Here is a 22921-nt window from a genome sequence, read left to right as displayed (position 1 = left end):
AGCCCATGAGATACCCCTCCACCTGGAAGATTACAAAGCAAAGTATACCCAGGCTGATGACAAAGCTGCCGAAGAAAATAAGACCACTAAACCCTCCCAAGGGTGGTGGATAGTCCCAGGAGGAAAAGTCATGCTACCCCAATGGCTGACAGAAAAAGTAGTAAAACAACTTCATGAGAAGAGCCACATGGGAGGCACGCAATGGGAGACTTACTTGTTCAGCAGGTTGTAGCACCAGGACTGTATGTAGAAGCCCAATGCGTCGCAGCAAGATGCCCCACCTGCCAGAAGGTAAATCCAAAAGGGGCCCGAGCACCACCGCCAATGGGAGGATGACAGTGGGCGCACTACCCTGGACAGGCCTGGCAGATTGACTTTGCAGAACTTCCAAGGTCAGGCCAACACCAATATTTATTGGTACTGGTGGACCAACTAACATGCTGGATAGAGGCCTACCCTGCAAGGACAGCTACAGCATCAACAGTGGCACGCTTCCTGCTTCAGGAACTGATACCCCAGTTCCTGTTGCCTGAGTCTATTGAATCGGATCAGGGGAGCCACTTTGTGGGAAAGATAGTGCAAGAAGTGTCCAAAGCTTTAGGCATTGAATAGAGACTCCATACCCCATGGAGGCCTCAGAGTTCAGGTCAGGTGGAGCACATGAATAGGATGTTAAAGGCAATGATAACAAAAATTTGCATGGAGACCCATTTAAAATGGCCCCAGGTGTTCCCACTGGCTTTAACTCGCATCCGTAGCATTCCACGTAGAGGGATAAAATTGTCACCTTTTGAATTAATGTTTGGGATGTTTCCCAGGGTTCTGCCAGCAGGGTGGAGGGAACAAGTCACTGTCAATTTAGAAAAAACTGAAATTAGAGAACATGCTTTTGCCTTGCAGTCTGTTTTGTCATCCCTTCACAGGTTTGCTGCACCATTCCAGAGCCTACCGTTGGATGCCCTGATCCATAACTTCTAGCTGGGGGACCAGATGCTGCTCCAAAAGTGGAAAAAGGGCCCCCTAACCGAGAAGTGGGAGGGATCATACCAGGTGTTGCTGGTAACCCATACGGCTGTCAAGCTCAGTGGCAATGAAAGGTGGACTCATTGTTCCAGAATAAAAAGGTACAACCAAAGTGAGGACATCAGCTCCCAGGGCATGGTCACTTCAGAATAGGGATGGACGAAAGTCACTTACCTGATCCTGAAGCTTGCTTGGTGGTGGGGGGAAGGCGCTCCATCCCTCCCCCCAAAATTCTGGCTGGGGGGGAGGCGCCCTGTACCTCTGGCCACGAATCCTCTAGTCCTGCCAGGACGCAAACGTTTGCGTCCCTGCAGTCAGCCATGATAGGCTACGTAAATCTTTACATAGCCTATCACGGCTGACTTAAAAAAACAAACGTGTACACAAATGGCGGCGCCCATCCCTAGTCAAACTCCATCATGGGAAGTGCAGCCCCAATTAGGAGAATGGTGTTTCATGCAAAACAGGTCTGACACACATATACACTTTGTAGGAAATAGCAGCTGCAGGAATTATATAGTAAAGGGAGGTGCATGGCATAAAAATCACACCTCAAAGATAACTTTTTGTGCAGGATATGCGGACTTCATCACCGTTCGACCCAAGGTTTCAAAGGTGATAGGTGGCCACAAATGTGTGTTGTGGTCAATCCCTCATAGTAGCTCACAATCCTTGTTCTATTGCATTTGAAACCAGACAAAAGATCAAAATGCTAGAGCTTGTTATATGAATGGAACTCTCAGCTCACGTGGAGATTCAACCCTGTACTTGGGATATTATAATCAGTATTTGGATCCCCAAAAATATGGCCTAGCAGGCAAGTCTTGGCCTATTTTGACCAGCCATTATTGGATCTGTGGGACTCACGCATATACCCAGTTGCCGGCTAACTTGACTGGCGTGTGCTATCCTGGGATATTAAGGCCCCCATTCATGCTGTTGCCTCAAAAGGCCTCAGTGCTGCATTGACTATATGGAGTAGATAAAAGTTCCCTGAGCATGAAAGACTTGTCTGCTACAGAAAGATGGGGAAATGATGAGTGGCCGGCAGAAAGGATAATAAGGTATTATGGGTCTGCCACTTGGGAACCCAACGTGGTGGGGAGAGAACCCACATACCTCACTAACCGCATAATCCAGCTTCAGGCAATAGTGGAAATCTTTGCAAATGAGACTGCAAGGGCCATAGATTTGGCAGCCACACTGCTAACCCAACTCCACAATGCTGTCACCCAAAATCAGATGGGGCTTGATTACGTGTTGGGAGCAGAGGGTGGCCTTTATCAAAAGTTCAATTGGACAGATGGTTGTTTACAGATTGATGACAATAGCGATATCCTCAGAGATATCGCAACCAAAATTAGAAAAGTAACTCACGTCCCAGTGCAAACCTGGAATGGGCGGAGTACTGACTGGCAGACTTCGTGGCTGCCAAACTTTTTCTGGTTAAAGACTGGATTTATGATATTCTGCTTAGTTATGCTAATTTTGTGTTTATTACCCTGCATACTACCCTGCATTATAACCCTAGTTAGAAGCACGATACAATCTGTAGTCAGCAGGGAAATGTTTGTACATTATCAGAGATTAGCAATGGCTGAAATAGATTAAGTGTTATAAGAAGAAAGCATCTTGACTCTTGAGGGGGGAATTGTGGTAACAAAATGTAACCTAATGCCCCTGTATGTGCCTTAAGCAGGCACAGCATTGTAAGAGCTGCGCATGCCTGGAATGAGCAGACAGTAACCCTAAGATAAGGTTGCTAAGCAAACCGCTGGCAACCAATCAAAAGTAACATGCTGGCTGAGGAATGCAAGCTAAGTGATAAAACTAGAGCATGGGAGTTGCCCAAGGTCGACTCTGCTTTTGAGCGTGAGCTCCTTTGTCGAACTGTTTGCAAACAATAAAATCGAGTTGGACCCAGCCTGAAGTTGACTCTCCTCTTTGGGGCAAATTGGACTCACCTCCAGGGGGCGAAACTCGCATTTTGTGCAACACCCTTACATCAATATTGTCTGTTATGAGAGGCAAGAGCTCCCCAAAAGCTCCGGTTGAGAAACGATACTAAATTTGGTTACAAGTTCCCAGTTGCTTATTTGTACAAAACTTCAAAGGAGCTCAAAACTTCAAAAGGCCATTTAAAGTTTAGGTCCTTATTCAGTTTACTGAGCTCTGTTTAAGGATGTATGAAAGTCACTTACCTTTTCACCGATGTGATTCACGGGGGGGGAGGCACTACGTAAATACTTACATAGCCTATCATGGCCTCTGCAGGGACACAAAAGGCATCCCTGCATTAGCCATGATAAGCTACATAAGTAGTGATGTCAGAGACTTCCGCCACGGATCTCAGGGAGGCCAAATGCCAGCGCATTCGGCCCCCCAAAATCAGTGGTGGAACGGTCTGCCCCCCACCCCTCCGGAATGGGAATTACCTTGGGCAGATCTTCCTGGCGGCGGCGGTGGCGGCTCCGGCGGCAGTTCGGCGGCTGCCGCTGCCACCATTTCCAGTTAAAAAAAAAAAAAGTGATAGGCTACGTAAAGATTTACGTAGCCTATCATGGCTAGATTTTTAAAAAACACCGTGATAGGCTACGTAAATGTTTACGTAGCCTATCACAGCTGATTTAAAAAAAAAATGCGCGTACGCAAATGGCGGTGCCCGTGGGTGCCGCTATTTTTGTAAGCACATTTTTTTCTTTTAAATCAGCCGTGATAGGCTACGTAAACATTTATGTAGCCTATCACGGCTGACTGCAGAGATGCAAACGGCAGCGGCTATGGCCGCCGCCATTTGCGTCCTTGCTAGCCAGCGGCCGGATGTCCAGCTGCTGGCAGAGCCATCTGGCGGTTCCGCAGAATCCCTGCGGAGCTGAGCCGGCTGGCCAGGATTTGGGGGGAGGGACGGAGCGCCTCCCCCCCAGCCAGAATTTTGGGGGGAGGGATGGAGCGCCTCCCCCCCACCACGAATGTCACCCTTCAAAAAGGTAAGTGACTTTCGTACATCCCTATGTAAGTATTTATGTAGCCTATCAAGGCTATGATGAAGGAGTGAATGGCGGCCGCAGGGCAGCTGCCATTTGCAAGTCAGCGTGGATGGCAGCAGGTAAGTGCTCCATTTTGTGCGTCTTTCATGGGTTGGGGGGGTGGGGGCTTCGTTCCACCATGGACTTCGGGGGGCCGAATGCACTGGCATTCGGCCTCACTGAGATCTGTGGCAGAATTCTCTGACATCCCTAGCTCTGTTTCAAAGCTAGCAACTGAGAACTAGGAAGCATCTTCAGCATCATGGTAGAGAAGCATCTTTCCCAGCCCTGCTCCCTATCTTTACCCGCCCAATTGAATCTCTGTTGCTAGATAGTCTAGTGTTACCAGTCAACCACAAAGCGCGCGCGAGTGGGGCGGGTGCAATGTAACTCACTTCCCTCCTTAGCAGAACTACCAGTGACCTATACATATTCTTGTGGGCAATGCCACAAATTGTGCTTGCTTACAACTTACCTTCCATCCACCAACCTGGATGTCCCATGTTGTCCTTATCCTGTATTGCCTTATGAAGCATCTGAGCTAGAATCTGAGCATCTGTTTGGCTAGAAGAATCTTAGCTGTGAGCTGGCCCATGCCAGTTTGTTGCTTACATCAGTAGTTGTTTGGTTTGATCAAGCAGTGAGAGGAAGACCCCTTATAGCAGTAAGGGTAGATGCTTCATAAGGCAATACAGGACTAGGACAATGTTGGGCATCTTTCCTAAAGAAGGAGAAATGTGGCTGCATGGAGGGTAAGTTGTAAGCCAGCACAATTTATGACATTGCACAACGTATTTAGTGATGTTGGGGCACGTTTGTTAAGGCATCAGCCTTAGTTTCCAATTTCCTGGCTTTGTGGAGCTTAAGCCAACATGAGATAGACTTAACTGGTCTTAAAAATGCAGACTGAGGTGCCATTGATATGCCAGTGCATCCAGCTGTACCTCTCCTTTTCATCAAAACCAAGTGAGGCAGTGGATGTCCTGAAATGGTGACTGAGCAGGGTCATGGACTGGATGAGAGCCAACAAATCAAAGCTCAATCCAGACACGGTGGAGGTGCTGTTAGCAGGTGGTTTGTCTGACCAGTTAAGTAGTGTTGGACCTGACCTGGAGGGGGTTGCACTCCCCCTGAACCATCACGGATGCAACTTGGTGGTGCACCTGGATGAATCCCTGTTGCTTAAGTCCCAGGTGGCCTTGGTGGCCAGGAGCACATTTTATTAGCAGGGATTTAGCAGGTACTTTGCCCAACTGGTTGTACTTTGCCCAACTGGTTGTACTTTGCCCAACTGGTTGTACTTTGCCCAGAGAACATTAGTTATTGGGCAGAATAGAAATGCAATAAATAAATAAATAAGCAAACATTGTATCTCTATCAGAACATGTGATTCTTACTCAGATTGTAGTGGTGGTGGAATTCTTTTCAATCTCTGGCTCTGATAAGATGCCATCTTTAGTTTTCCTCATAAGATGCTCCTTTGTATTCAGATCAGGTCTCAGTACAATAATGTAGCACTTGGGAAGAAAGATGCAGCCAAGTAGCCCAGAACTAGAGGCCAAAATAGAGAAGACCTGCACAGCTACCATGTATTTCCCCTTGGTGCTCAGGTAGGAGGGCACAAAGGACACCCAGACACTGCAAAAGACCAGCATGCTGAAGGTGACCAGCTTGGTTTAATTGAAGGATCCAGGCAGTTTCCTGGCTAGGAAAGCCACTGTGAAGCAGATGGCAGCCAGGAAGCCCATATAGCCAAGGGCAAGATAGAACATGGCAATAGACCCTTCATTGTATTGCAGGGTGATCTGTCCAGGCTAGGAGTGCATGTCAGACTCAGGGAATGGTGGAGAGAACCCTAGGGGTGTCAGAGAATTTCTCGCTGAAACTTCGGGGGGCTGAGTGCCAACGTATTCGGCCCCCCAAAGTAGTTTCGGGGAGAAATTCTCCGCACCCCCCCACCCCCTGCACCCCCCCCGGGATGGGACTTACCTTTCCCGAATGTCGCTCCCAGTGGCGGGTCGCAGCAGCGGTTCAGCAGGGCTTCGACAGAGGCGGGGGCGGCAGCCGGTTTATCGACTGGCTGCCGCTGCCGCCATTCCAAGAAAAGTAAAAAAAAAAAAAAACGCCCCCGGGATAGGCTACGTGATGATTAACGTAGCCTATCATGGCTAGATTTGCAAAGTCAGCCATGATAGGCTACATAAATAGTCACGTAGCCTATCACGGGTGACTTAAAAAAAAAAAAGCGCATACGGCTAATGGCGGCCCCCATAGGGAGCCGCCATTTGCGTTCCTTATTTGGTCGCTGTAGTCTACGTAAAGATTACGTAGACTAGAGCGACCAAATAAGGGCAACGCTATTTGCGTTGCCCTTATTTTTGCCTTAGTCTACGTAAAGATTAACGTAGACTAGAGCAACCAAATAAGGAACGTGAATGGCGGCTCCCTATGGGGGCCGCCATTTGCGTACGCGCTTTTTTTTTTTTAAGTCACCCGTGATAGGCTACGTGATGATTAACGTAGTCTATCATGGCTGAATTTGCCGATCTAGCCGTGATAGGCTACGTAAATCGTCATGTAGCCTATCACGGGGGTGTTTTTTGTTTTTTGTTTACTTTTTATTTTGCGGCTGGGCAAGGCGAGGCGCCTCCTCCCCAGCCTGAATTTCGGCCAGGCGAGGCGAGGCGCCTCCCCCCCGGCCTGAATTTTGGCTGGGAGAGGCGAGGCGCCTCCCCCCCCGGCCTGAACTTTGGGGGGAGAAGCGAAGCGCCTCCCCCCCACCGCGAAGCAAGCTGCGAGATGAGGTAAGTGACTTTCGAGCACTCCTAGAGAACCCTAGCCAGATGGTGCAGATGACAACTTGCACACTGGAACAAGAAATTACAATGGAGTTTTCCAGACTCTTCCCCAGCCATCTCTTCACCTTATTCCCTGGCTTTGTGGCCAGGGAGGCCAGCACCACAGTGATGGTTTTGGCCAACACAGAAGAGACAGCAACAGAGAACATGATGTTGAAGGCTGTTTGTCGGAGAAGGCAAGTCACTTTCCTTGGCCGGCCAATGAACAGGAAGGAGGATGAAAAAGAAAGGAGGAGAGTAACAAGGAGAACGTAGGAGAGGTCTCTATTGTGGGCCTTGACTATTGGAGTTTCAAGATATTTAATGAAGATTCCTAATGCAAAAGCTGTGGTGAGGGACAAGAATAGGGCAAAGGAGGGCAGCATGATCCCCAAAGGTTCTTCATAGGAGAGGAAGGTTATAATATTGGGGACACATTGATCTTGGTCCTTGTTTGGATGCTGGTCTTCTGGACACTTGGTGCAATGGTCTGCATCTGAAAAGTCGGAGAGCGGTGTCAGCTTCAGTCTGTATGGTATTGCATTCATTCACTTTAAAGTGTTCCTAAGTGCTAAAGCTAGTGAAAAGCAGACCAGCAGTGGATTTGGCAGCTCTCACCACACAACTCTCTAGGTGATCAAAATAACCCACTTTGACTACCAGATGACATGTTAACACACAGTGGTTTACATAAACCCTCCTGCAGACCATGGGTTATCAGAGTGGATTATTTTGGCCAAATAAGCCAATGTTAGTTAAAAAAAAAAAAGTCCTGACAGATAGGGATGTCAGAGAATTTCTCCACGAATCTCAGGGATGCCAAATGCCAGCGCATTCAGCCCCCCAAAATTGGTGGAGAAACGGTCTGCCCCCCGGGATGGGACTTACCTTGTTTGAATGTCCCTGGCGGCGGTGGCTTCGGCGGCGGTTCGGCGGCGGTTCAGCGGCGGCAGCTGTGGCGCCCGGTCTTCCGACCGGCTGCCGCTGCCGCCATTTCCAAGTAAAAAACAAAACAAAACAAACAAACATGATAGGCTACATAAATCTTTATGTAGCCTATCATGGCTAGATTTTTAAAAAACACCGTGATAGGCTACGTAAATGTTTACGTAGCTTATCACAGCTGACTATGAAAAAAAAAAAAAGCACGTATGCAAATGGCGGCGCCCATGGGCGCCGCCATTTGCATTCCTTATTTTGGCACGTGTAGTCTACATAAACATTTACGTAGACTACGGTGAAAATAAGGGGAACACAAATAGCGTTCCCCTTATTTTCGCCATAGTCTACGTAAATGTTTACGTAGACTACACGTGCCCAAATAAGGAACGCAAATTGCGGTGCCCATGGGCGCCGCCATTTGCGTATGCACTTTTTTTTTTTTAAGTCAGCCATGATAGGCTATGTAAACATTTACGTAGCCTATCACAGCTGACTGCAGGGATGCAAATGGCGGAGGCTATGGCCGCCGCCATTTGCATCCCGGCAGGAGAGGAGGTTTCGTGGCCGGAGGGACGGGGCGCCTCCCCCCTGGCCAGAATTTCAGCTGGAGGGACGGGGTGCCTCCCCCCCGACCAGAATTTCGGGGGGAGGGATGGAGCGCCTCCCCTCCACCGTGAAGCAAGCTTCGGGATCAGGTAATGGACTTCCATCCATCCCTACCGACAGATGAGATGATAATGCACAATGGGTTAAATGGTGGCTTATTTAACCCTACCTAGCAGTTAGAAAGCACGGAATTGCAATTAGATAAATAGGTACCGCTTCGGTGGGAAAGGTAACACCATTTTGTGCACCTCGGTGTTCAGTCATGCCGGCCACATGACCATGGAAGCATCTTTGGACAGCGTTGCCTCTTCAGCTTAGAAATGGAGATAAGCACCACTCCCTAGAGTCAGACACGACTGGCTGGGGACACCTTTACCTTTACCTTTTTTATTTAACCCATAGTGTGTTATGTTGATGTCTGAAGTCAGTGTGATGAAATGGCTACATTAAGTAGACCCATTGAAATGAATGGGACTTATGTTAGTCATGACTAGAATGATAGATGATCAAATCATAGAATGGTAGGGTTGGAAGGGGCCTACAAGACCATCAAGTCCAACCCCCTGCTCAGTGCAGGAATCAAAGTCAAACGTACCTGACAGATGGCTGTTCATCCTCATCTTGAATGCCTCCAGTGTGGGAGAGCCTACCACCTCCCTCGGTCATCAGTTCCATTGTCCTATTGCTCTAACAAATAGCAATATTGTTTTTCCTGATGTCCAGCTGGAATCTGGCTTCCTGTAACTTGAGCCCATTATTCTGTGTCCTGCATTCTGTGATGATCAAGAAGAGATTGTGGCCTTCTTCTTTGTGACAACCTTTCAAGTACTTGAAGAGCACTATCATATCTCCCCTCAGTCTTCTCTTCTCAAGGCTAAACATGCCCAGTTCTTTCAGTCTCTCTTCATAGGGCTTTGTTCCCAGTCCCCTGATTGTCTTTGTTGCCCTCCTCTGAACCCTCTCCAGTTTGTCTGCATCCTTCTTAAAATGTTGTTCCCAGAACTGGACAGAGTACTCCAGATGAGGCCTAGCCCGTGCTGAGTAGAGGGGAACTAGTACTTACTGGGATTTGGAAGCTATGCTTCTATTAATGCAGCCCAAAATAGCAATGGACATTTTGCAGCTACATCACATAGTTGGCTCATATTCAGCTTGTGATCTACAACAATTCCAAGATCCTTCTCACTTGAAGTGTTGTTGAGTCTGTTTCCCGCCTCCCAGCTGAGCAGAGCAGAGGAAGCTGCTCCAGCTGGTTCACGGACTACAGAATCAAGCAAGCTCCCAGAAAGCGAGCAACCAGAGTGAGCGAACAGGGGGAGCAAACAAGAGTTGGCCAGGGCAGTTCAGTAGGGGAGGTCAAGGGGGGGGCTAACATTTTTTTAAAAATATTTTTCTTGTAACACACACTTCCATACCAGTGGGACTCTGCTTTTAACCTCTAGTGAGTAGAGGAGCAGGCACAGGCTAGTCTAGAACTATCAGAAAGCCAGACACAAAAAGGGAAAAGAGGCTATGGAGGGAGAAGACTTTCCAGCAGGGATGACCTGCAAGGTGTGTGCAATGTTTGTTTTCTTGCCTGAGAACAACATGGCCTACACCTGCAACAAGTGCAAGTTGATCATGCTGCTGGATGAAAAAGTAAGAGGACTGGAGCAGTGACTGTTGACCCTCCAGGGAATAAGAGATCATGAAGAGTTCTTGGACAGAATGGTGGAACTACAGCAGCAAAGTGAAGACCAGAAACTTGAAGAGCAACAGCAAGCTGAGGTAGAAGTGGGAAATGAGGAGATGAGGAAAAATGCAGTAGAGGATAATCCTTGGAAAAGGGTGACAGGAGAAGATGAACTAGACGCCACTCTGCACCAGTGGAAGCAGTGGAGCTGTGGAACCGATTCCAGGTACTTGAGGATGAGACTGGAGGACAGCCTGCAGAGGAAGAATCACAGGGGAACCTGCATGAGAGTGAGTAAGAGGCTGAAGGTCAGTCAAGCAGAGGCAATGAAACCCAGGCCTACAAGAAGAAGAAGAGAAGAGTAGTAGTAGTCGGAGATGCCTTGCTGCTTGGGATTGAGACCCAAGTATGTCGCAAAGACCTGTGAACTTGCCAGGTATGTTGTCTCCTAGGAGGACAGATTAGAGATGTGACTGAAAGGTTGCCTGCACCCATAAAACCCACTGACAGGTATCCCTTTCTTCTCATCCACATGGGAATAAATGATACCACCAAGTGGAGCTACAAAGAAATCGCGTCAGACTTTGAAGCTTAGGGAAGGAAACTTAAGAACTTTGGGGCCCAGATAGTTTTCTCATCCATCCTTCCAGTAGTTAGAAGAGGGATAGAAAGGGAAAGAAATATACTCCGGGTGAATGACTGGCTACAAAGGTGGTGCTGGCATGAGAGATTTGGATTCTGGGACCACGGGCTATACTTCCTGGAAGATGGGCTGTTGGCAAGGGATGGGTTGCACCTCACAAAGGCTGGGAAGAATGTGTTTGGCCACAGCATGAAGAACTTCATCAGGAGGGCTTTAAACTGAATCCTATGGGAAGGGAGATGTGAAGTGGGGGGAACAATGGAGGAAGGCTCGTGCACCGCAATGGAGACAACAGCTCTAATAGTGCCCAATAATAGTCTTCACAAACATGTAAGAAGAAAGCCAGACTTTTGAACCACATGGTCTTCAGTGTCTATATACTATAGGGATGTCAGAGAATTCCACCATGGATCTCAGTGAGGCCGAGTGCCAGTGCATTCGGCTCCCTGAAATCCATGGCAGAACGAAGACCCCCGCCCCACCACCCCACGAAAGGTGCGTGAAACAGGACACTTACCTGGTGTCGTTCGCACTGCTTTGGGAATGTCAGCCACATCTGTGGCCGCCATTTGTGTTCCCCTTTTTTGCCGTGATAGGCTACGTAAATATTTATGTAGCCTATCATGGTGAAAGACAGGGGCGCAAATGGCATAGTGGCTGCCATTTGCGCCCCGTGTTTTTTTGCTGTGATAGGCTACATAAATATTTATGTAGCCTATCACAGCAAAAAAACAGGAACGCAAATGGCGGCCGCCGTAGCCGCTGCCATTTGCGTCTGCAGGCTCCACGTGGCACCTGCGAATGCACTCGGCTGGCAGCTCCATGGAGTTGCCGTGGAGTGGAGCCGACCGGGTTAGGATTTCGGGGGGAGGTGCAGAGCGCCTCCCCCCCACCGTGAATCACCCCATCAAAAAGGTAAGTGACTTTCATACATCCCTAATATACGAATGCCCAGAGTGTGGGAAACAAACAGAACAAACTTGAACTCTTAATACAAGAGGGAAATTATGACTTGATAGGTCTAACTGAGACTTGGTGGGATGACTCTCATGACTGGAATACAGCAATTGAAGGATATAACTTGTTCAAAAAGAACAGGAGGGACAGAAAGGGAGGTGGGGTTGCACTGTATGTGAAAAATACATATCTCTGCACAGAAATACAGGAGGAGGAGCTTGGTGGCCCCATCGAGAGCATCTGGATCAAAATAAATGGAGCAAAGAATAAAAGGAACCTGGTGGTCAGAGTCTACTACCAGCCACCCAATCAAGAAGATGAGGATGAAACTTTTGAAAAGGAAATAGCCAATGTTCCAAGGATGCACAATGTAGTAGTAATGAGGGACTTCAATTCCCCCGATATTTGTTGGGAGACAAATTCTGCAAAACATGGCCCCTCCAGGAAATTCCTGACTTGTGTGTCAGATAATTTCCTCATGCAGACAGTAGAGGAAGGAACTAGAGGATCAGCTATCTTTGACTTGATCCTAACCAACAGAGATGACATTGTGGGTAAAGTAGCAGTTACAGGAACTCTGAGGGAAAGCGAACATGTTATACTTGAGTTCTTGGTTCTAAAGGAAGCAAAAGCCGAGTGTAGCCAAATGCGTACCCTGGATTTTAGGAAAGCTCATTTTAATAAACTCAGAACAATGATCAGTAAGGTCCCATGGCAAGCGACTCTAATGAGAAAAGGAGTCCAAGATGGGTGGGAATTTTTTTAATAAGGAAATTCTCAAGGCACAATTACAAATCAATTGAGGCACAATTCTCAAGGCACAATTACATTTGCGTGGCTGCCTTTACCATGATAGGCTACGTAAATACTTACATAGCCTATCAAGGCTGCCTGCAAGGACGCAAATGGTGGCTGCTATGATGGCCGCCATGTGTGGCCACAGCAGCCCGGCCGTGGCTGGCCAGGAGACCAACCAGAGCTGCCTCCACTGCCACTGCATCAGCCCCAGGTAAGCTCTGTCCCAGGGGGATTCCACGGGGTGGTAGGAGGCCGTTCTGCCATGGATTCCGGGAGGCCGGATGTTGGAGTCTGTGGCGGAATTCTCTGACATCCCTAAGATGAACTGCATCCTAGAGTAATAAAGGAACTGGAAGAAGAACTTTCAGAGCCACTATCTATTCTCTTTGAGCAATCATGGAGGATGGGTGAAGTGCCAGATGACTGGAGGAGGGCTAATGTTTTTAGATTTTAGATTAGAAGATTACCCTATCTTCAAAAAGGGTAAAAAGGAGGAACCTGGGAACTACGGACCAGTCAATATGACATCAGTCCCTAGGAAAATCTGGAGCAGATAATAAAGCAATCCATCTGTAAGCACCTTGAAAACAATGCAGTGATTGCTCGAAGCCGACATGGATTTGTCAAGAACAAATGCTGCCAGACAAATCTGCAAATAGCGCCAATTTTTTTTTTTTTACTCAGCCGTGATAGGCTATGTAAACATTTACGTAGCCTATCACGGTATTTTTTAAAAAATCTAGCCGTGATAGGCTACGTAAATCTTTACTTTTCTTTTTTTTTACTGGAAATGGCAGTGGCGGCAGCCGGTTGGAAGACCGGCCGCTGCAGCCACCGCCGCCGAACCGCCGCCGGAGCCGCTGCCGCCAGGAGGATTCGCCCAAGGTAAGTCCTGTCCTGGGGGGGTGGGGGGGCAGACCATTTTGCCACCAATTTCAGGGGGCCGAATGCGCTGGCATTCAGCCTCCCCAAGATTCATGGCGAAATTCTCTGACATTCATAACCTGGATGTCCAGGTCTCAGCAATAGCCAGGAGAGTGTTTGCACAGCTGAGACTAGAGAGCCAACTGTGGCAATGCCTAGAGACCTCTGATCTGGCTACAGTCACACATGCTTTAGTTTCATCCTGTTTGGACTAATGGAACATGCTTTACATGGGGCTGCATTTGAAAATTGTTCAGAAACTGCAGCTGGTCTAGAATGCCATGGCCAGACAGTGAGCAGTGCTAGAGAGCACACCACTCCCTATTAATAACAGCTTCACTGGCTACCAGTTTTTCTCCAGGCAGAAATCAAAGTGCTAGTTAAGACCTATCAAGACCTATTACAGCTTGGGACCAGGCTACCCGAAAGACCGCCTTCTTCCATATGAGCCTGCCTAGTTCCCAAGATCTTCTGGGGAGGCCCTTCTTTTGAGAAAGCCCCTTCAGATGTGTGTTTGGTGGTGATCCAAGGAAGGGATTTCCTTTGGTGGCCACCCCCAGGCTATGGAACTCCCTCCCAAAGGCAACTACTGTCCTTTCTGGTGTCCTTCCACCAGCAGGCAAAGGCAGCTTTATTTAAGGAGGCTTCATGCCTGCAAAGGAGCTGGTGGGTCGAGTGCTGTTTACAACCATATTTTTCCCTGTAATTGTTATGGCTTTACTGCATTTTAATGTATTGTTTTAGGACATTTCAACCCCAGGCTAAACCCCGCAACTTTACCCGGCCTTTCTGCTTCTGTTTTAAATGCAGGATCATGATGAGCTCCCTTTGCATGTGCTTTCCTTCCTGCCTTTTGCCCCTGATCTGTGTGTTCTATATGTTTCATTACACAGTCACTAGGTGGCACTGTGGTCAAGCTCCTCTTATTATATTGCTTGTCTTTTAAAAAATGGGATGAAGGTCATTTAGCCTTGGAGACCCCCTGGAGGTTGACGACATCATGTAAAGGACCTGCAAACTTCCATGAATAACCAGTCTCAAGAGCAGGATAAAAGCCCCATGCAGATATGGCCTTAGTCAATTTCAAGCTGCTTTGAGGGCCATGTTTTTTTGTAGAAAGGTGGGGTACTAGATAAATAAATAAATAAATAAATAGCAGCAATAAAACTGCAACCTTTAACACCATCAGTGAAAAGCTGCAATAAACTATGTCAGTATATTACTGCTCAGACCAGTTTTTCTTATTCGAAGTAAAAGTTCCCTCTGGCCTTGTTCTTGGCCAGTTTGAGTTGAAGCCTGGAAGGCCTGGATGTGCATTGTCATTTCACCTCATTGACATAGAGGTCCTCTACATGGGGCTTGTATCGTGTGATTAAGATTGGTCACTCATGGAAATTTGAAGTCCTTTATGTAATATCGTCAACTCCAGGGTGTCCCCCGTGCTTTTTGACCTTTATAGAAGATTGAAGATAATGCAATAAGGGACATTAATTCAATCTATCATCTGTGGGTAATTATGGCATTGAGCTATCACAGAACCCTCTGGTGTCTGTAAAATGAAACATATAGAACCTAGGGATGTACGAAGTACTTACCTCCAGGTTCCGGGGGGCGTCTGCTGTGGGGAGGAGGCAATTGATTCCTCCCCCCGGAATCCTCCCCGGCCAGCTCTACTCCGTGGCAAGTCTGCAGAGCTGCCGGCCGGGACTGTCCACAGCCAGACTTCTGGCCACTGCCGGGCTGTGGCTGCAAATGGCGTCTAGCATAGGGGACGCCATTTGCATCCCTGCTTTAGCTGTGATAGGCTACATAAATGTGATAGGCTATGCCATTTGTATCCCTGCTCTTTGCCATGATAGGCTATGTAAACATTTACATAGCCTATCATGGCTAAAGCAGGTATGCAAATGGCATCCGCTATGCTGGATGCCATTCACGGCCACAGAGCGGAGCAGTGGGTGGCAGCAGATGGACCAGAATGGCTGGTGGCAGGCAGGGTTTGTCCGGGGTGGATTTTGGGGGGTTGCTGAGGGGTAGTCTGTTCCGCCACGGACTCGGGTGATTCTTTAGAATCTGGCCTCATTGGAGTCCATGGCGGATTTCTCCACCATCCCTAATAGAACCACATACAATTTCCCGAGAAATGAAGTCCTTGATTCAAAGCACTTGTCCATCCATGTAAAAGAGCCAATCTTAATTCCGAAAAGAATCTGGAGCAGAAAGCCCTGGTAGGGATGTGGGATTTCAGCCTTGTGTGATGAACCCCATAATCTCTTTTAGTTCATTCTTATTCAGCCTTCCATTATTCCTCCTTCTGCATCTAATTATTCAATCCTCTTCATTTATTTGCTGTTGGCTGTTGAAGCCATTGTTAAAAAACGCTGAAAACTGACTTTCATGAAAGATTGGATTGGAATGGGAGTTCAGTGGACTGGGCCGCCTAAGGCAGGGGTGAGGAATGGGTGACCCTCCAGCAAGAATCCCCAGCATAGCCAATAGTAAGACCTGATGGGAGCTGTAGTACAGAACATTTGGAGGGCCACAAGTTGCCTCCCCTTGCCTAATATCTCTTCAGAAGCTAGAACAATGATAATCACTGGGTGGCTTGTAGGAGCTAGCCTTCCAAAGGAAGTGAGGTGGGCGGCCACCAGGAAGAGGGCCTGTTCTGCTGTGGCCCCTGGTTGTGGAAGGAGCTTCCCAGAGAGGTTCTCCTGGCACCTACATTGTGCTCGTTTTGGTGCCAGGTGAAGCTCTTTCTGTTCTCCCAGGCGTTTTAGTTTTTCAGTTTGTTTTTGTCCGGCATTGTATTTTACACTGTTGCACTGCTGCTACATTCTGTTGGTTATTTTTAGTTGTATATTGTAGTTTTAAACTTTTACGTTGCATTTTATCAACTGTGTTGTATTGTCTGGTATTTTATGGTTTTAATTGTTGTGAACTGGCCAGACAGCTTTGGCTATTACACAGTATACACATGTTATAAATTAACACATTAAGGGAGCAATCCTATGGCTGCTAGACGCTGTCTAGAGGCACACAGGATTTTTCAGTTTCTGGGAATGGAGGTTGGAGGTTGGAGCCAGAAACTGTGACCCCCCCCCCCCCGAGTCAGCTCAGATCTGTCTGTGCTGGCTGCTTGTCTGTGCTCACAAATGGAGCATGGAGAGGGCAAAAAGGCTGTGGGCCTGGAGGCGCAAGGGGAGGAAACAGTGGAAGCCACTTTACAAGGCTTCCTACACAGCACGTGGCCTCCCCTCCCCTCCTGCTCTGAAGTCCCCAGGTAGACACGCAGAATTGCATGTCTAGCTGAAAATGCAAGGTGGTGGGAGCATGGAGGCGAGGAGTTTGGAGGCTGATGTGTATCTCCTTAGGATTGCAGCCTAAATAAATAAAATAAACACTCTCCAGCCTGCACTACTATGGGAAGCTTTCTCTTACCATGCAGGTGTTTATTCAACAAGTACCAATATAAATGGGCTTAGATGCATGCACAGAATTGCACTAGACATTGCATATGCATGATTCCATGTATTACTAGACCTTAAGAGATATCACAAGTGAATGGTATGATGCAAATCATTTCTCCTACCCCATTAAAATTCCTGGGCCACACAATGGCTTCTGAGTTAATAGTCAGCTTTATGTCTGGGGATGCCCGTCTCTTTACACTCCCAACCTTCACCCTTCCACGAGAACGGTTGGGAAACAGTACCCAATTCACGATATCAAAATCAGCTTCCAGCTGCCCATCCTCATCCCAGTACAATCCGTCAATGGAAATATTAGATAGCTGGACTTCTCTTAAGGAAGTGTGAAGCTAGAAGGACATTAAAAAAAAAACCATGAGAATTTAGAAAACATGAAAGCATATTCAATATCTCAAGTCCTTCTCATATTGAGCACTAATCCTCCATGAACTGAGGCCAGTGCACATCCCATCTAGACTCAGAGTGGCTGACTTCATTGGTGTTTTTTAGTTGTTGTAGTTGTTGTTTTTACAATTACAACAGAGTTAACTTTTTGAATTTCCTCTTTCTGCTTCAGCATTTTAGGGATAACCAGAGTCACCATCAGTACACATAAAGCTCAGTCTGCACCCTTGATATCACCTCTTCCTCTAGTTTGCTAATCTAGTTTGTTAAAAGACCATCAAACTTCTGTGAGTGAGCAATCTGAATAGCAGGATAAAAGCTCCATGTGAATGAGCCCATTATATCCACAGCATTTCACACTCTACTACAGAAGTTGCTGATTAAAAATGAAATAAGATTGTTCTGGTGGGAACTTGATCTTGACAAATCAATGCTAGTTTCTACTGATCACTGCATTCATGTCAAGGTGCCTACAGATCGAGTACTTTGCAATGTACTCTAGAATCTTTCCAGGTATTGATGTCAGCATAGGTGGTCTATAATTCCCTGGATTCTCCTTTCTGTCCTTTATGAAGATAGGGAAAACATTTACTCTCTTCCAGTACTTCACCCATTCTCCAGGATTTCTCGAAGAGAACAGATGGAGGTTCCAAGAGCCCACCTGCTAGCTCCTTCAACACCCTAGTATGCAATTCATCAGGATGTTGTTGTTGTTGTTGTTGTTCAGTTGTTCAGTCATGTCCGACTCTTCGTGACCCCATAGACCATAGCGCGCCAGGCCTTCCTGTCCTGCGCTCTCTCCCGGAGTGTGCTCAAGTTCATATTCATTGCATCAGTGATGCTATCCAGCCATCTCATCCTCTGCCTTATCATCAGGATGTGGGGATGCATCATCAGGACATATTCCCTGACCATCTCTCTGTCCACCTCATGCTGCACTCCTACCCCTTCAGCCTTTTCTTTTCTCATATGCCGGGTGGTACACAGACTCTCTTTTGGGAGAAGACTGAGCCAAAATAGGAGTGGAATTGTTATGCCTTTTCTTTGTCACCTGCTGCCATTTTGCTATTCAGCTGGTCTGCCTTTGTCCTCCTATTACTTTTACCATATCTGAAGAAGCCCTTACATTCTTCATCACATCCCTTCCCTACCTCAGCTCATTCTGAGCTGTAGCCTTCCTTTCACTTTCTCTGCAATTCCAGGCTATCTGCCTGTACACTTTCTTAGTGGCTAGGGGTGTACAGATTTCCCACCGTCCGTTCCAGTGGGGAATCTGTGGGGGGAAGCAATCCGTTCCTCCACACAGAATCCTCCAGACTGGCTGTGCTCTGCGAGGATTCCAAGGGGGTGAACCAGCTTGGGGGCGCTTACCTTCCCTCCTGCCAGCCAGAGCCATTTTCCTCCTCCCTGTCCCTGCCAATCGCCATGTCTTTTCCTTAAATAAATAAATAAAAAGGCTATCAGCAGGGTGTGCTCATAGACATATACACAAAATAGAGACGTGGCTCTTGCAAAGAAGCCTATGGACACATAGACTTAGACACAAGATTCATGACTCTATTTGCATCTAAGTCTATGGGCACATCCTGCCGATCACCATTTTTTAAAAAAAAAAAAATTGCAAAAAGACAGGGATTGGCAGGGACAGGGAGGAGGCTAACGGCTCTGGCTGTCCAGAAGCAGCCGAGTGCCATTCTGCCTCCAGTCCTCCTGGAGCCAAGGTAAGTTGTCCTGATCTGCTGTGGATTTCTGAGGCCAGATTCCAAAAAATCCTGCCTCATTTGAATCCGCAGCAGATTTCTCTGGCATCCCTAATTGTGGCTTGTTCCACCTTCCATATGCATCATTTTAAACTTTTCAGATCATCACTAAGCTTTTTGTCTAGCCACATTGGCTCCCTTTGTTGTCTTCCATTTCTCCACTCATTGGGATTGTTTCTGTTTGAACCTTTATTATTTCCTTGTTTAGGACCTCCCATCCTTCTTGAACACTCCTTCTTTTTAAGATTTCCTCCCATGGAATCCTACTTACCATCACTCTGCATTTATTAAAATCAACTTCCCTGTAGTCCAAGGTACACATTACACTACACTCAGCTTAAGTTTTCCTTAAAATCAAGAACTCTAACATCACACTGGCACTTTCCCCTGAAGTTCCTGCTACTTTCTGCACATCAAATAACTTTTACCACAACTCATCTTGCATGAATTCCTTTTTAAATTCCCACTTTCCTGTTCCCTCCCCCACCATCTAGAACAGGTAACCACTCCAGCACAGGGTCTTCATTTGTCTTCACCCAGCCCATTTCTCAGTCCAGTCATTGGTGAAGGGTTCGTATAAGTGTCAACAGTGGGGACAAGATTGTATCCTGTGGGGCATCAGAGCTTAACAGCAAAGGGGTTGACGAACAACCATGTAATATTACTATCTGACACAAACCCCACAAGTTAGATGTTGGGGCCACCAACACCTCACAAATGGAGTAGGTCCCAAAGGATACCAGGTCAATGGTATCAAAACCTAATGAGAGATTACATAGAATAGACAGTGCCACACCCTCCCTGTGTCTTTCTTGATAAAGCCCATCCACCAGGTTGACCAAGGCTAATTCAGTCTCATGACCAGGCTGGAAAACCATTTGAAATGGGTCTAGATATTGGGATCCCCCAAGACTGTCTACAATTGGACATCTCCACCCCCTCAAGAACCTCTACCAAAAAGTGTGCACTAGCAAATGGTTAATAGTTTTAAAAAAACAAATGTATCCAAAATGCATTTCTAAAAAAAGATCAGCAGTCACCACTGTCTCCTCATATGTAACGCACTCTGGACCCACCCAGTGACACCATCCCCCTGGCTAGTGATTATTAGCTACTGAGGGCAAGGGTCAAGAGGGCACATGGTTGGGTACATCGCTGAAAGCGCTTTGTCCACTTCATCAGACCACAGCAACTGTAACTGACCCCTCAAAAAGAGGCATGCTGAGGCATAAGGCAGCTCAGATGAATCCATTAAAACATCAGCATCATGTTCATTGGGAAGACAAACAATTCTGTCCTCCAAGTACTTTGCAAAAAGATCACCACAGGTTCTCAAGGGGCCCAGAGATCTATTTGCAGAAGTGTGTGTTAATAACCCTGTGCCAGCACGCTGTAGTGGCGAGAGCATTGGACTAGGAGTCAGGAGACCCAGATTCTAGTCCCCACTCAGCCATGAAGCTGACTGGGTGACTTTGGGCTAGTTGGGACTCTCAGCCCAACCTATCTCACACGGTTGTTGTTGTGAGGATAAAATGAAGAGGTGGAGGATTATGTACACTGCCTTGGGTTCTTTAAGGAGGAAAAAAGGTGGAATTTAAATGTAATACATAAATAATACATCCCTGGATGACTTGGAAAAGCTCCTCCAGGCAGCAAGTTTAGGATGGATGCCATAGAGGCAGCTGTTTGCTGTCTGCACTGCAAGGCAGTAGTCATGATCATGTGCTCTAACACACGTTAGATTGTCTTCACCCTGAGTCTTTCACCATTTGTGATGATGTTGCGAGACCAAAATGGAATGCCTGCCAGGGCTGCAGACTTGGAGATTCCAGCCTGCCTCCTCCACTCACCATCAACATCCTCTTCAGTCGTGATGAATATGCAGCATGTAAGGCATGGGCCACGGCTTGGACAGAGTGGTAAGTACTGTAGCTGTCTTGAGACAGCACTCTCTCAATGTCCTCCTGGGGCAGTGTCTCCGGTTTCTCTTTCTCTGTGCATCTTGTCCAACTTTTCATGGACAATGCATGCTTCGAATACAAACAATGAAAGGCTTTTTGCTGGAACAGTTGCAGAGGAACAGAAACTGGTTCATTGTACTCATGTTTTGTCCTTTGGGGGGTCTTCACTATGAAGGACCAAGAGCCATGGAGGAATTGGAAGTTTTTATTTGTATAAGACAAGTTCAAGTTTATATCCTGAAAAGTTGTTGTGATCCAGATTTTTGCCCCACTTATTTTCATTTCAGGAGAATTTTGTATCAGGATAATTGGAGCACAGCCATAGTGCGAGTCCGGATAGAAAACAACTACATTGACTTGTCCCCACATGACAGATAGTTCACTGGAGTGTATGATTTTCCGTGGTACTATTTTTGAGAAGGCAACACAGATTCCACGGCTGATCGTCAGGGGTGTCAAGACACTCATGAATCGCTCTCCGTTGTCATTGTCTGCAGCAAAGAGACCGATCCAGGTCCATCTGAAAAGCAGGAGCAGCTGGACGATCCCCAGGTACTGGGTTTCTTCCTTGGCGGCCATCCGGTAGACAAAAGGGAACTGAGTTTTATCATTAAGAAAATGAGCAGCAAAGCCGAAACCTATCTAGTGAGGAAAGGAAGAGACTGGTGTTTTGCATTGTTTTCTGTTCAGTATAAAGATCAGATCTGTATTAACCTAAAATTATTAATATATCGCAAAATGCCTGTCCCTATGATAAGTGTGGGGTAAATGTGAAGTTGGAGTGTCAAAATATCCTGAGGATCCTTTGTGGTGCTGCCATTCTTTGGGTGTCCTTGTCAGAGGAGGGCCAGGACACCCAAGCCACCTTACCCAGTGTCAAAACCACAGCATCCCAAACACACTGCTTTTCTCTTCCCCATAGGAGTGAATGCTAATCTTTCACTTATTCGGAGTAGAGAAGCACACTGCAGGACACCACTAGAGGTGGGTGAAGCTGCCTTGAGCCCACCATAAGGGGTAGATGTAGCCCTTCCCCTTTCTGTCCCAGATACTTTTTTCAGGATGCATCACAGCCTTATTCAGGTATGACAGCCATGAAAGGGAAACATGAACTGAAAAGCCAGTGGGGCTGTGTTTTAGATCAGAAGTGTACAACTTTACGGGCTCAGGGCAGAATGCACTGTTCCCTGGAGACCCACCAGGGCCACAACCCACTATTGCCAACAGAATTGCCAATGCAGCCGAAATCCCAGTGCTTCTGCGTAGGGATGGACAAAAGTCCCTTACCTGATCCCGAAGCTTGCTTCGCGGTGGGGGGGAGGCGCTCCGTCCCTCCCCCCAAAATTCTGGCTGGGGGGGAGGCGCCCTGTCCCTCCCCCCAAAAATTCTGGCCGGAGGGGAGGCGCCCCGTCCCTCCGGCCGTGAAATCTCCTCTCCTGCTGGGACGCAAATGGCGGCAGCCGTAGCCGCCGCCGTTTCCGTCCCTACAGTCAGCCGTGATAGGCTACGTAAATGTTTACATAGCCTATCATGGCTGACTTAAAAAAAAAAAATAAGCGCGTACACAAATGGTGGCGCCCATGGGCGCCACCATTTGCGTACACGCTTTTTTTCCCCCCAAAGTCAGCCGTGATAGGCTACGTAAACATTTATGTAGCCTATCACGGTGTTTTTTAAAAATCTAGCTGTGATAGGCTACGTAAATCTTTACATAGCCTATCACGTTTGTTTGTTTTTGTTTTTGTTTTACTTGGAAATGGCGGCAGCGGCAGCCGGTCACAAGACCGGCCGCTGCAGCCGCCGCCACCGAACCGCCGCCGAACCGCCACCCCAGCCGCTGCTGCCAGGGACATTCGAACAAGGTAAGTCCTGTTCCAGGGGGGGGAAGCGGGGCAGACGA

General features: G+C 47.4%; 1 protein-coding gene across 1 annotated transcript in view; it reads right to left on the bottom strand.

The window, feature by feature from the left end:
• Positions 1 to 477: 477 nt before the first annotated feature.
• LOC146356372 (vomeronasal type-2 receptor 26-like) overlaps positions 478 to 22921 on the bottom strand; it is a 28995-nt gene continuing 6551 nt past the window's right edge. Inside the window, exons 4-7 of the mRNA XM_084830075.1 lie at positions 20911 to 21588; positions 17141 to 17245; positions 950 to 1020; positions 478 to 595 (exon numbers count right to left, since the gene is read on the bottom strand). Of these exons, the coding sequence (XP_084686201.1) occupies positions 478 to 595; positions 950 to 1020; positions 17141 to 17245; positions 20911 to 21588 (972 nt within the window). The remainder of the gene's footprint in view (positions 596 to 949; positions 1021 to 17140; positions 17246 to 20910; positions 21589 to 22921) is intronic.

Source organism: Heloderma suspectum, chromosome 2, assembly GCF_057233095.1.
Source record: "Heloderma suspectum isolate Gila_16-S chromosome 2, 16-S_ref, whole genome shotgun sequence".
NCBI classification, from domain to species: domain Eukaryota; kingdom Metazoa; phylum Chordata; class Lepidosauria; order Squamata; family Helodermatidae; genus Heloderma; species Heloderma suspectum.
Note: the sequence above shows the minus strand (reverse complement) of the source record. Positions and strands in the feature narration are given on the sequence as shown.